Consider the following 15004-nt stretch of genomic DNA (forward strand, 5'->3'; position numbering starts at 1 on the left):
ATCTAGCTTTATTACTGCAGAGTCTGCAAGCACATGGGATCTCCCTAAAGTATTTGCTAATGTAAAATGAATTGTCAGCTTTAGAGAAACAGTCTAAGTAAGAGCAGCAGACTCCCCTGTGAGAGGATGTCCATAGCTTTCCTAAGTTTACTTCAGTTTTTACTTTGTGAATTCAATTATTTTCCCATCTGTTAATGAGTTATTTTCCTTGGAGTTGTTTAAAAACTCCAATAAAAAGACAGCCATCTCATATCAGAAACCAAAAGTAACCTGATTGCTGTATTGGAGATCACTGAGAGAGTAAGGATAAAGTTGTGCTTAGCCAATTGAGGACTCCATGGATGAGATGGTGGAAGCCACTTAACTTTCACTGAGGGGTTAAGGGGATAAACATGTTAATGCAGTTGAGGGCATCAGATCCCATGTTATGGAGCACTGCTGCAAAACAGTCACAGCATCACTTTAAACAGATGAAGAGAAAACTACTGGGGAAAACAGCTACCATGGGGAAACAAACCTCACAGTTTTAAGGACAAGATCAGTGAGCCAATGGCCCTCCTCTAGACCCACTTGAACAGGGACCTTGACTTTCTTACACAGTTAGGACAGCTTCAGCTTTTTGTGCTTTGTATTCCCTCCTATCTGGCACCACAAAAGACTCTCAGGCAGGCAAGAAGAGATACAGGCACATGGGTAGGGGTCAGAGTCCCTCTGTGTTCAGTACTACATGGTCTCTGGAGCTGGGTCTGTGCAGTCAGATGAGCTTTGCCATGCACAGTTTGTCACTGGAGGCAACAGACTCCATGGGAGATCAAGGAGATCTTCACCTTGTCCATGAGTGTAAGTGTCACCAAAGGGATCAGACAGAGGGTGATGGAGTAGGAATTCCAGGGTCAGTGGCTTCCCCAGGCAGCAGAGCTCTTGGTGTGCATCTGTTCCTCTGGTGCAAAGGCAATAGTGATTTCTGAACAGATGCACTGGAGGGGGGAAAACAAGCACTTGCTGAGTAATAACCACATAGTTATTACTTTCAAAGCTCATCCATAGTCCCCATGGTAATGGCCTCTTTGGGGATCAGATTGCTCCAGCAGACATTAATTTTATGGTGTGATTTTCTAATTATTAACCTCTTTATTCTTCTGAGCCAGATTCTTCCATTCCAAACCACCTGCCAAATGACAGCATGGTCCATGCTGCTGTAAGCTGCATACTCCCATGCCGAGACTGTTGTTATTCTGCACCGTGCCCTTCTGTAATGTTAGAATTAATTTCATGCTTTTCAGCTACCATTTTGATACACAGGAGCCCAAGGCGTTATGTTTTCATAGAATGACTGAATGGGTATTAGTATTGTGGTAAATTGCAAAGAACAGAAGTAAATATTGGATAAAAGTAGAAATCAGCTTCTGATAGGTATCTTTCTGAGAAAGAGAGATATTTTACCAAGTTCTAGCTATGCTACCTCAACTACTACAAAAATTATAGTGTTATTCTGCATTGATCCTCTAAAGATTTCTTTATGTCAAACTTGGCAGAGTGATAGCTCAAGTGAAGTTATGGTTTGGATGCCATTCCATTCTCTTAGCTGTCCTATGTTTGTCTTCATGATGGATACCTGATTAGTACCCTCTAAGAACACCAAAATTAACTTACATTTTTATATTTAGTTCATTTTCTTTCTTATGTCCCAGGCAGGGCAATGAAATCCTGCTAGAGAATGATGCCTAGATGGTTACTAAGATATAGTCTAACATGTTTTAGGGTTAAGAGCTATCAAGTAAGAGTCAGTTAATTATCCCACGTGACCTTATTAGTGGAATAATGGCAGCCCTTATAATTAATATCTTCCTGAGATGGAGAGAAGATTTTGTTGTTCTGAAAATGCACTCTGACTACCCAGACACTGCCTGGTATATTCTGAAAACAAAATTACTCACTAGTCATTCAGGAGAAAATAACCACACAAGAGGAATGAAAAAAAAAGTATCATTACTTTTTCTGCCTTTGTACCAGACTTCACTGAGAGAATTAAGAAACAAGAATTTTTAAAGTTGAATGGAAAAGGAGCAAAAAGGGATAAGGAAATATAAATAACAGATCTCTGAAGTCTGGAAAGGTGTTATGTATGGGAAAATGAAAGGTCTTTGATGAGATGTTGACATTAAAAGGTACTTCTGAGACCTCTGCACTCAGACATGCTGTTAAAGAGGCAACATGCCCAGCCCTGGTGGACAGGGAGCAGCTGGAATCCCTTGGCAGCAGTCTCCTGGCAGAAGGCAGGGGATGCTGGTGAGAATGGGGGATGTGCCCATTGCAGCTGCCATGGACCTGGCACTCCAACCCTCAGTGTGGACAGCATGTTGAAGATTTTATCAGCAAACATATGGAGCTCATGCAAGCTGAAATTTTAAAAATCAGTCAGAAAATGTGGGGTGGCTTATTTATTTTAGAAGGTTATTCTTAAAAAAAAACTTTTTCTGCTCCTGTGAGAGAGATTCCCTGACAGTGCAACATAAAGATGAGAATAAATTCGGCTTTATGCAAAAAGCATTATCAGATGTACAGAATAATTACACATAAAATTGCCACTGTGATTGCCACAAAGTCAGCTGGGGGAGGGAGCAAACTAGATTCTAGACAGAAAAGCCACCTCAACTTTGCAAGACTCAAGACGATAGTATTGTTTTAATTGAGACAGACTGAGGTGTTAGGCAAACATGTTAATTGCAGCAATTGAAATTCAGGGCTCAGTCTGACAAAGCACTGAGTGCGTCCACTCCCTGGAGTCAAAAGGAAGCACCTTGGAGGTTTGGGCCTTTGCCAGAACAAGAGGGTTAATTTTGAGTCAACAATTCCAGTTTCCAGACTGTTCCAGACTGTGCAGGAGTGGCAGCAGCAATGTGAGCTGAGTGTAAGCAATAGAATCCATGGACTGGGTTCCCAGACCCCAAGTAGAGGGAGAGAGAAGGTGTCTCCAGAGCCCCGCAGCCTGGGTGCCACAGACAGGCAGGAAAGTAGTCCAAAAGCCTATTCCCAGGGAGTTGAACATTAAATCTGGTGCTGGTTCCTGACAGGGACGTGGGAATGTTACATCTGCCCAGGAGTCAGTTGGAGAATTCTTTACATGGCACTGCCCCCACCATGCACCTTTTCTGTAATATTGTGGGCCAGTTACTCTCAGGGGCCTGATCAATACTCCCTTGTATTTGAAAAAGCATAAATACATATCTTTTTCCATAGTTTTGTAGCAGTGGACTGGATGTAGTGTTCCTATACTCTCAAAGCCAGGGATAAATTGAATAAAAACAAGAATAGTGTCCACAGCACAGAGGTCAAATGGAAACTGGTAAGAGGAATATCCCTTATCCACACAGTGCAGGGACATCAAAACATCGGTTCAAGTTCAATTTATCAAAACACAGGTTCAACCTAAAGTCTTTCTTTGCCCATGAGGGGCAGTGAGGTCTGCTGCCTTTGTGCAATCCCAGCTCCATGCAGGTGCAAAAGCTCTGCAGCTCCTGTCTCCAGAGATGGCAAAGATTGAGGTAGAGATGGTGAAGCTCAGAAAATATAAATGGCCTAAAATTTTAGGCAACTGGGGGACAAGGGGAGAAAGAGAGACACAGAAATTAGACCACTACCGTCCTCTGCTTTGATTAAAACAGATCCTGAGAGAAACTGGACATTTCAGATTTTAAATAGGTGGTGGCAGAGAATGCATCTAAGTGAATGCTTTTAAGAACTAACTCAAGGGAGAAAAAATACTCAGACGATAATTTAAAAAAAATCTCTTCTTCGACTATGGCAAGGATTTGCCAGCAGCTGCTTTCAGTGGCACCTGATGCAGCTTTTGACTTCAGCCTGTTGCAGACCTTGCTGGGGAGAAGGCAGAGTGTGTGCGATTCCCCTTCCCATTTCAGTATCCCCCTCTGTAACTTCCCCCCTTGCCACCCTCTGCAAAACATCTTCTTGCCCTGCAGGTTTCGCCAGCAGCGCAGCAGATGCAGCCCACGCAGACGGTACAGCCACCACAGCCAACTGGAGGTCGCCGGAGGAGGGTGGTGGATGAAGACCCAGATGAGAGGAGGCGGAAATTTCTGGAAAGGAACCGAGCTGCTGCCACGCGCTGCAGACAGAAGAGGAAGGTCTGGGTGATGTCACTGGAAAAGAAAGCAGAAGAGCTCACCCAGACAAACATGCAGCTTCAGGTGCGAGCCACTGTCTGCGCCCCTGAGGACACAGAGGGGCTCTTTGTGCTTGACTGACGGTGCCTTTGGGGCTGCCCCCGCACAGTCAGCTCCTAGTGGGAACTCAAGCACAATCAGTCTGTTAATCAAGATGTGTGTGCTTTAATTAAAGAAATAATTACATTTTAGCAGGATAAGCCAGGAAAAAAGCTGTCTTGGGATTTAGAAGCCTTCACTATTTATTTTCTTTCCTTGTCACTGTTTTTTGTGGGGATTTTTTTTTGAAGTGCCATTAACATGTCTGTAAAAAATTTCTTCAGAGCAGGGCATGTAGTTAAACCCTCATTCAAAGCCAGTGAGAGAGAAGCACAAATAGATCAGTCTGTCAGTGAGGAAAACTGGATAGATGAATATGATAATAAAAGCCTTTCTTACAGTGCTGTCCTTCTTATGGTAGGCACAGTACTTCATGCAGAGGTGTGCCTGTGTGCTGCCAAGGGCAGAAAACCATTTGTAGAATGGCACTCCTCCAAAACATTCTCCCACAAAACTCAGAGGTGTGAGCAGCACCCAGGCACTGGCTGCAGCTGAGCTGTAGGTGACAGCAGTCCTGCCCCTGAACACGGCAACATGGCCTTTGCCCCCACGAGTCTGCCCCTGGCCTCATGCAGAGAGCCCCAGTATTTCCCAATTAGACTGAAACATTGCCTTAAGTATCTCTGGTGCTGTGAAGTTAGTTCATTTGTCAGTCTGCCTTCAGAGGTTACAAAATAATGTCACTGACAAATGTTAAAATAAACCTGGCACACAAGCTCCTGAATGCCTTTTTTGCTCAGTTCATTCAAAGTTATGGAGCATATTTTATGTTCTTGGGTTGAAGCTTTGTGGAATAGCGTGGTTTAAACTTTGTTGCTAACCAAAGTCTCTCTTTCCTCTCTAGAACGAGGTTTCCATGCTGAAAAATGAGGTAGCACAGCTGAAACAGTTATTGTTAACACATAAAGACTGTCCGATAACAGCTATGCAGAAAGAATCACAAGGATATCTAAGTAAGTAGCTGGTATGTTTGCGCTGTCTCCACACTCCTCACAGGAAAGCAAACCTTCCAATTCTTCCCTCCAGAACCCTTTCTTGGTCATGTTATCACTTGAACCTGTCTTCTCAAACATCATCCGAGCCATCCAATTTCCTGCCCTTATTTATCCAGCCCCGCTCAAAACCAAAAAAGCCCTGGTTTGCATCCCACACAGCAGAGCTAGTCTTCCCCACCCCTCCTTTCGGCAAGGAGATGCACACGGATGGACGTTCACTCCCCTGTGGAGGATCCTGCTTGAACTCACAGCTCCAAAACTGCAAGAGTCCTCCTGGGCACGGCGCTGCCAGAACCTTAAAATAACTCTCAAAAGGAAAGTTAAAAAGGAAAACATTACAGTCCCCTCCAGCGAAAATGGTACTGTGCCCTGACAGTGGCACAGACCAGGCCTGGCGCAGGTTTTCAAGGTTTGTTAACTCTTTTTTAACTCTCATCTTTCTTTTTTTTTTCCCCCCCAAAAGTTCTCAGCTAACAGAGACATTTAATCAATTCTTTCTAGCTGACGCATTTTGTGAGTGTAGTAATTTAGCGATGAATTCTCCGTTTCGTTCTAGAACAGTTTAGAAGTGCCTCAGGGCTTGCTAGATTGTGACATTGTTTTAAAATAGAGCCCATTTCTGTCTCCTCTGCATCACTATGCATCTGTCTCTTTAACAGTACTCAAAGAAAAAACACATAATTGCATTACATGCCTATCAGCTGTTGCTTGAATTAGATTTTCTGTGCTGCAGCGCACTGCACTCTAATTTTGATTCCTGCTGGAACAAATAAAGCATTTAAGCATCCCAACTGATTTAAAAACCTTAAGATATCAGACTTTTTATCCCAACATCAGTTTCAGTTATTAAGGCCTTGGGACTTTTCTCAAGACTCAACTCCTGAAGTCAGGTTGATATCAGAGAGGCCAGCTTGAAAACAAAAAAGAAAACTAAAACTTAAGACAGAGAGTGTTGGCTAACTGTAATTATATTTTGAAATCCTGGGCCTTGTGCATGCTTCAGGTCATCAGTATTTCCAAGAGGATCACCCAGCCTAGGTTTTTTACTTGGATGGAAAAATGAATGTGTGTTGTCTCTGTGCCCTCATTCCCTTTCCAGGTCCCGAGAGCAGTCCTCCTGCAAGCCCGGTCCCAGCTTGCTCCCAGCAGCAAGTCATCCAGCACAACACCATAACGACCTCCTCCTCCGTCAGCGACGTCGTGGGAAGCTCCACTCTCACCCAGCTCGCCAGCCACAGAACAGACATCAACCCCATCCTTTAAAAGTGGTTGATCAGAAACTGCTGGGGGAGTGTGGTACCGTATCAAAGCGTCCTCTCTGCTAAGGACATTTGCAACCGTAACTCAAGCCTGGAAGATTCCTCAGTTCTTGAAAGACTCTGGCTATTCATTTTTATAGTTATTAAAATGTCTTTTATACTTAGTTACATGAAAGGGAGTTAAGGCAATTAATATTCTATCAGCTTGAGAAATGCTTTGGTGCTTTCTCCATTTTTTTGGTACCAGTTACTTGTTTATAAACTTAACTGTTTCTGTACATAGTCATGTTTCCTTCTCACCAGTCTAGCCTGCAGCCTCAGAAATACAAAGTTGTGTTAAACTGCAGCTTGTTAGCCAATGTGAGGCATGAAAAGTATTAAACAGAGTCAAACATAGGTAACTAGGAGTAATTAGGCTATAAATATAGACGGAGGGCATCTGCTGACAGCATAATAAAAAAGAGTTAGCGTTGTGCTATCAGCAGACCGCGTCTCGCATTCAGAGCCTCTTTCAGAGCAGTTATATAGGATGTGGCTTCAGGACAAAATCAAGCCCAAATAGCATGCTCTTTTGTCTAGCCCTCCCCCTTCTCCTCTTTCCCCCATCCTGGCCTTTTTCTCCTCCAGTTATTCTCACACCTTCCTTTTCCCTTCCCTTTTCATTTTCCAGCTGTTTTTTTCCTTGCCTTTTTTTTTTTTCATTCCAAGGCTTTCTCGCTTCCCTCTTTTTCTCAAAGAATGGTAATGAACAAGAAAACTTCAAGCCCACCTAAAAACTGTCGGCACGGCTGCTGCTTTCACTAGCTCTTCACCCGCAGTTGGGCTGCGCCAAGCATTTGGTTTTTAAAAACTACAAATGCTCCTGATTTAGTGTTTTTAATAAATAGGGGAAGGTGAAAACAGCGCAGCCGCAGGTGAAGCAGGATGGTGAGCCAGCTGTGTTGATGCTAGCAGCCCTGTAAGCTTCTGTGATGCAGTAGAGGCATAGCAAGCAACACCTGAGAGTCACAGCAATTTTTTGCACTGCCAGTCATTAGTGCAGGAAAATCCATGTAGTATATAATAATTCGGAAAAGTTCTGTTCCCTCACCTGATTGCGTTGTTCTAGCAATGAAAGCTAAGAGCCTCAGGCTTCATGGGCTATAAATGAGAAATAAATCAGTGTAATGGTTCTGACCAGTTGGAAAAATACCATTTTTAATTCCCAGGGAAAGACCTGGTCTATGCAGGCATCCCTTTAAACTTTCACGGATGCATCCCAAGCTGGCAGACAGCAGTGTAGCTTCACTGACTTTAATGGCACTTAACACCCGCTTACCACGGGTAAGGAATTGTTCTTTAGGACGCTAAATAATTTTTAGAAGGCACGCAGCGGCTAAAAAATGCTGCAAGAATGCCAAGTCCCACACTTGGGATAAAATACAGTCCTGAAGAGAGGGTCTGGAAAAGAGCCTTATGTTACAATTAAGGTTTTTGTTTGGACTCTGAGCCTGCCCCTCAGCACAACTGATTTGCATCCCCGAGTGGTCCCAGTGATTGATGGGAAAATCAGACAGAGATGATGCCAGTTAATTATGCTGCCTTGCTGTATATTGGGACCTGATTTTGCTCTGAAATCTGTCAGAGGCAAAACCTCCCGCTGCTCACCCAGGGAGCAAGCTCCAAGCTGGTGAAAAATGTTCAAACATTTTGAGCTACATGTTCAAGAGCAAAATTCACATTATTCCCAGCAAATCCTCTAGCCCTGAACACACTTTGTTCTGAAGCAAAACTCTCTTCCTCAAAGACTGTGTCTTTGGTCTTTGGAGAAGTCATGAGTTTTTAAAGGGTGAGTCTTCTCCATGCAGGAGGGAGAGTGAAACAACTGAAGTGTGAGGAGGTTCTGTAAGGAGCAGGGCCTATCTGGAAGGGAAAGCAAATTTCTGAGCATCAGTCATTGCCGAATTAGTTCTTATCTTGGTGACTAACTTTTTATCAGTATCCTTTTTCTTTAACAGCTCGCTTTCCATTTATGCAAATACATTCAAAAGAAGATTTTTAATGTACAGTGTAAATCTTGACTTGATTATATAGTCTAAGAACCAAAAAAATTATGAAAAAATACAAATGTAAAGGATTTTCTATTATATTTTAGACAAACATTTACTTTTAAAGTGTTTTAAATACTGAATCTAGAATTTTTTTTAATCTCCAGTTGTAATAGCTAAATGGTTTTGCTTCATCATGGCTCCCAAGAGAACTTTTTTCAAATATGCAGTCGAGAGAAATGTTCCAGCTGAGTATCCACTATGTGAAAAACCTAAATAAGCATTTCCCCCACATCTGAATTTCATCATTCACCATCTAAAAGGAAATGCCATTGCAGGGTTAATTTAAAAAACTTTACCTCTATATGGGTAGCACTTAAATACATTAAAAAATAAAAATCAAAGTTGTTGGTAATATTAGAATACCCAGTTGAGCTACATTGCACTAGAATTACGGTTTAGCTTCATTTTATTCAGTCTCCTCAATTAAAATATTTAGCTGTTAAAATGAAAGCCTCTACATTAAAAAGGAAAAAAAAGGAAAAAATACAAAAACCTTGCCTAAGTTTTGTTAAATTCAGCAACTTGACAGTTTGACTGATGTGTATTATATATAGCTCAATTATTTCTTTTTTTAATGCTAACTAGGCAAGCCAACCACACATGTTGGCCTAAATGTGTAATTACAATGAAATGTCTCCTCTCTATACTATTGGCCTTTAGGTATAATCCTTGCTAGTGATGTGGAAATAAGTAAAGGATGAAAAGCTATTTGCTATTGCTTCTTGTAACTCTGCCGCAGGTTCACAGGCCAAGACAACATGCAGCATATTTGTATCGGCTCTATCATTGGGAAAAGGACCAACCATACCAGGCACCTTATATTATTCATCAGATTTGCTTCCACATTAAAATGCTCTTGTTTTCCAGGGGAGTGATCCTGCAGCCTTTCCTCAAGCTGCTGGTCCAACCAGGCACTGGAGGCTGCCTGGGCAAGGGCTGCGGGAAAAGCCCCAGCCCTCTGTCTCCGGGATGTCCCTCTGCCATGTGGACAGTGGCAGCAGCCTCTTCCTAAGCACGTCACTCTAAATGCACTTCTTGGGCTCTTTCCATCAAGGAGGAGTCCTGCTTTTCCACAAGCTACTTCTGGAGACTGCTCCACTTTCCTCTTGCTCTACCAGTCCAGCCTGTTGCCAGGCTCACTAGGCTCTGTGCCCTATCCCACTGCCAGTGAAGGACAACTCTGACCACTTCCATCATCCACTCTCAAGAGCACTTGCAGGATGGTGAGCCTTGGCCAGTGCCTTGTTCAGGAGGAGGTGTTACCATACCATAGACAGCATCTCGTGGGTGTGACCTTGGAAGCAGGTTGGAAATCTCAGCCACGGAGAACTGCAATACTTTGATCAGAAAGAAATGATGCTGCAAACAGCTCTGGCACTCCCAGCCCCCCTTCCCCAAGTCAATTTATGCAAGCCATATTCATAACGCTGCCTGTGGGAGACAAGTAGTGTGTGTGCTATCATGGTGTGTTTTATAAGGACAACAACGATGATGATGATGATTTATGGAGAATTTCATGCTGTTGGGAGTTAATTCCTGCTATGAAGCTAAATGTCTGCTGCCCATATTCTGAATAGTGGAAAGTCAATGGTTCAGTGCCTCAGTGCGTGTGGATTTAGTGTTAATGACTCAGTCCAGATAACTAACAAGCCAGCTATAACTGTTGTTAAATGCCCAACTTTTGAGGATTCATATTTTTTTAAGCAACAATATTTAGTGTTGAAAACTAGCCTTTTAGTTTAGGCAAAATGTGCTTTTTAGCAGCTAATATCTTTTTTTAAAAAAAAGCGTATAGAGTGAATTTATGAAAATTCATGAGGACCAAAGCAATTTTAAAACAGGAATCTATTAATTTAGTATTCACATAGAATTTTATAAAGTATTTATTAATAAATGTTATTTTAACACATTCCATTTGAACAGTATTCTTGTACAGAATCTGTTTGTTGTTTTTTTTTTTAAATTACAATATTAGTTTTGCAATAAACTACTCTAGGTGTGTGTGCATCTTAATCTTTCAGGGTCTCAAGCAGAAGTCATCCATCTAAGATGGAACAGTTTGCTGAGGTCGGTTGTACAGAAATTCCTAGAATTAAATGTTTTCCTTAAAGCAGCATCTGCTTTTTTTTTTGGTTTTTTTTTGGGTTTTGTTTTTTTTTTTTGTAACAATGAAACAAATTATAAACCTTCAGTTGTTTCCTTTGTATTGCAAAATGTGCTTTCTCATTTTAGAAAGCATGAGTCAACGTATAACTGGAAAGCCTGTCTCTTTTTTTCTGCTTTTTTTTTTTTAGGGCTGATTTTATACATCACCACAGAAGATCTAACGCCATCCTCATTTCTTGTCTAATATCACATAGTGAGTTGCACTATACTGCCTTATCATTGCCTCTTCAGTCCTCTTACTAAACAGTGTTCCTTAGATTTCGACCATCGAAGCTCCATTATACATCAGAGAAAATTACTAGAGGGGGAAGAAGAGAAAAAAATTGATCTGTAGACATAAAACCTAAACTGTGCCTATAAAACAAAATCAGTTACAACTAATTAGTATCTTATTTCTACATTTCAATTATTTATATTCTTTTAAAATTGCACTTTAGCTCTTGCTCTCTTTCTTGCTCTCCCTTGTTGAATCATTAATAAATACTCTTGTAAAAGTTTTGCACCAGATACATTTATATGCTTTCACTGGTGGCATATCTACAACTTGTCTCTCACACCTGCCCAAGCAGAGAAGCTGAGACCAGCCAGTCTTCAGTGTGACTTAGACTTTACACCCTCTTCATGACAGCATATAAATGTTTTATTATGCAATGTGTGTGATGTGAGGCAGCATTTAAGCTACATTTATAATCTCTCATCCCAAGAACCAAAGTGTCCTGTATATCCTAAGGTCAGGAGACTGGCTCTGTTGTGCATTGTGAGGCACTTTGACTGTTGTCCAACTCACAGTAGCTGCAAAGCTGCAGTGGTAACAGTGGCCATACTATGTATTAGAGTTCTGAATCAATAAAATATGTTGCCTTATAACTTGACTAGGGACAGCACCTTTAAAAAGAAAAAAAAGAAGAGACAAAAAACTTCTAAGAACAAATAAAAGCAATAAAATCTCAAGCGATTTGAACACCAAAAAAAAAAAAAGGTTCAATTTTTCAACATCTGAAATCATCACCTTACTGCGTAGACATAGACAAAAGAGACTGTTTACATCTATAACCTCTTTTTGTTGTTTTTTTTTTCCCAGAGCTTACAGTTATCCCAGTTTTATCAGAGGCTTTACACCTCCGAGCCAAATTGCTCACCATTATTGGTTTTCCATAGCTTTCAAAATGACTTTATAGCAAATCCTAAACTGCATGAGGCCAAAAATGTCAGTGTTCACACACACTCAGAGACAAGATTGATTCTTTAAGTGGAAATCTGATCCTTTCCCAGGCTCTCCTTGGACTGGAATCAATAACAGCAACTCGTTATATTTAGACCAATGTGTAATACCTGGTATTCAGCATCTCCAGTTCTACATTTATGCAAGCTAAATGTTAGCATTGCTGAGTTTCACCTGGTGGAACTGTTCACAAAGCCCATGGTCAGAGCCTGCTATCTGATGCCGTGGGGGTCTTAGACCCAAATATCTTTTTTGACTGAAAATCTGCATGACAGCCTTCTGAATGAAGACTGAAAGCTTCTTCCAGCTTTGCAGAAACTGCAGCAGTGTCCTGCGGTGAGGGAGGTGGGAAGATTGATTGGGCATTTCCAGGAAAATCCTTCCCTTGCTGGAATCTAGGAAATTTCAGAGAAATATTTTCCCCACCCCACAAGTCTGGCATTGCAAGGAGTTCCCTGACAGAGATCACTTTTAGCATGCTCCCACAAGATAAACTTCTTTGCACGAAAGGTGTATTTGCTCTTCTGGGTAAGAACAATTGCCACTGAGAGTTTTGCCAAGGATTTTATCATTGGGACCCAAGTGTTTCCCAGCCCGTGGCCGTGAGCTCTGTTTCCCTCTCTCTGTAGCAGCTCTCTTCAAACACTGGGTAGCGCTCATCAGTGAACATTGCTTCTTTGGACTATTGCCATTGTCCCAGTTTTAAGGAAATTTTAGCACTGCTTGGAGTAAGCCTAAACTACCGAAGTTTATATATAAATATATATATATATAAAATATTAAAAAAAGGTGCTGTCACAGTAAGTTTTGGGCTTGAGGTTGTTTGTATCGTATGCAAAGGTTTTGTGTTTGTATGTCTGTTTTATTCTGTAAAGCAACCACCTTCCTTACTGGAGGGAGATACTTTTTTTTTGGTACATAAATGTAAATACTTGCTGCAGCATTTAATATGTTTAATTTTATGTTAAGCTTTTTGTTGCATTGTGAACCCATTATTGCTACAAATGGACAATGAGTTCATTGAGACTGTTCAACTAGGTCAGATTTTTACATCTCTTTCTAGCTAGAAGAGAAAGGATTTTTGTGCATTTGTACAAATGTTAATAATATCACTGCAATTCCAATATAATAAAGCACTCAAGTATAAATAATTCCAATAGTTTGTCTGTATCTATACTCCAGACATTTTACCATACGTGTAACTCCTGCAATTAAACCAAGCTGTTCTTCACTGATTTCTATTATGACCTACAACCCCTCATCTCCCTCCAAACTGGAGGAGGACCATGGTGCAGGGCACACTGCTGTCTGGTGGCAGGAGCAAGGCGATGTGCAGACCTTGCAGCTCACCATTGTCCTCCAGCAGCCGAGGTGACTTGGTAAGAACAAGTTCTCTGAACTTCTTCCAAGCAGGGAGGCTGCAAAGCCTCAAACAAAAAGACTTACGTGGTGGAGCCTGACATGAGGCCTCCGCATAAGGATGAGACAAGCTGTTACTTTACTTTTCCTTGCAGCTGGAGTGTGCTTGTATCAAAAATACACTCCATGCTTGTTATCCCGCCAACCTCTCGTCTTGCCAAAAGCTGCCTGGAAATGGATTTCCTGCTGGGCTAATTAGCTCTAATTGTGATGCCCCTGTTATCTTGCCAACCTCATTTCTCACTATAAATTGGTCCAATACAGACCTTGGCACAATAATGCGTAAACTGTAATCTAAAGTTAGTCAGGATGAACCCATCTCTCCAGTGGGAATCAGATTAGCTGTAGATTGATGCCACTTGATGTCTTGCTGGCAGTCCCCGAGCGAGGGCCTGACCCAAGCAGCACAGCCTCGGTGACAAGGACCAGCCTGGCTGCAAGCGCTCTGTGCTGGTGTCACACTGCAGGATATCGGCCCCATGCGGTGTGACCGTGCTGCTCCCCTGGGGGCCCTGGCACAGGCACAGCTTCTGCTGCTCTCCCCTGGTTTTTAAAAGGCTAAATCTGGCCAAGAGCATTCACCCTCCTAAAATGGGTAGGAAAAAGGCAGAGCCATGCCCCTGTTCCCATCCTCCCCTTGTAAAAGCTGGAAGATGGGGCAGTGGGTGCACATGGGGTGTACCTGTTTAAGGGGGTACAGCAGACCTTTTCCCCAAACATCAAGGCATGGGATTAGCTGGATACTTTTCTGAGGTCATATACTCCTGCACTGCCTTTAAAGCAGGGATGTCATGCCACTGCTTAACATGTATTTATAAAGCAGGGCTCTTGCTCTGGCGCCAAATACTGAAAGACGATCATCATATCTGTAAAAATAGGTGCCTCTCATGAAGACATATCACAGGATAACTTTATTGTCCACACAGTTATATTTACACCTGACAGTATGAGCTAAGCAAGATGTATTCAGACTGAGGTAACACTGCCCTTTACAGCTGATTCATGGTTTCCCAAACCTGATCGTAGTATTTGTTCCTCTTCCAAGCAGTCCACTGTTACTATTGCTCTCTCCAGGCTGCTCTGGACATCATAACAAAGTTATTATTAGCAAGAAAATGAATCAGTGTGAGCACACACTCTTCTCCTTTGCAGGGATGCAGCCAAAACTAGACTAAGCTGAGGACACTCTGCAGAGAGTCCTCAGAGAGACTCCTTCCCTGTGCCACACCAGCCTCTCCTGCTTTGGCTGGATCCACTTAGCTCCTCAACATGTCCCAGCTTTTTCCTGAACCCAGGCTGCAGCCTACTTGCTATAAGGGCATTCAAAACTAATGGCAATATAGCACAGAGTTCAAGGAGGGATGATAAGCAAGCACAGAGGACACCATAGGTACCCAAGGACATTGGCAAAAATCAAGGCAGAGTAACAGAGCAGGAACAGCAATTTGGAGAAAGCAAACAGCTCCTCAGGAAAGGAGTGTGGAGCTAGGGGAGGGTGGTGAACCTCCATGAGCCCAGATGTAAACAGACACAAGAGCTGAGAAACTGGAATTGAGCTGGTGCTAGAGAA

General features: G+C 42.2%; 1 protein-coding gene across 7 annotated transcripts in view; it reads left to right on the top strand.

The window, feature by feature from the left end:
• The window catches only part of CREB5 (cAMP responsive element binding protein 5), a 256976-nt gene extending 243810 nt beyond the window's left edge, over positions 1-13166 (top strand). For all 7 annotated transcript variants that reach the window (XM_030967720.1, XM_030967729.1, XM_030967693.1 and 4 more), the window contains 3 exons: positions 3981-4208; positions 5128-5236; positions 6378-13166. In XM_030967720.1, coding sequence (XP_030823580.1) covers positions 3981-4208; positions 5128-5236; positions 6378-6541 — 501 coding nt within the window. In that variant the 3' untranslated portion in view covers positions 6542-13166. The remainder of the gene's footprint in view (positions 1-3980; positions 4209-5127; positions 5237-6377) is intronic.
• Positions 13167-15004: the final 1838 nt, after the last annotated feature.

This window comes from Camarhynchus parvulus, chromosome 2 (genome assembly GCF_901933205.1).
Source record: "Camarhynchus parvulus chromosome 2, STF_HiC, whole genome shotgun sequence".
Lineage (NCBI taxonomy): Eukaryota > Metazoa > Chordata > Aves > Passeriformes > Thraupidae > Camarhynchus > Camarhynchus parvulus.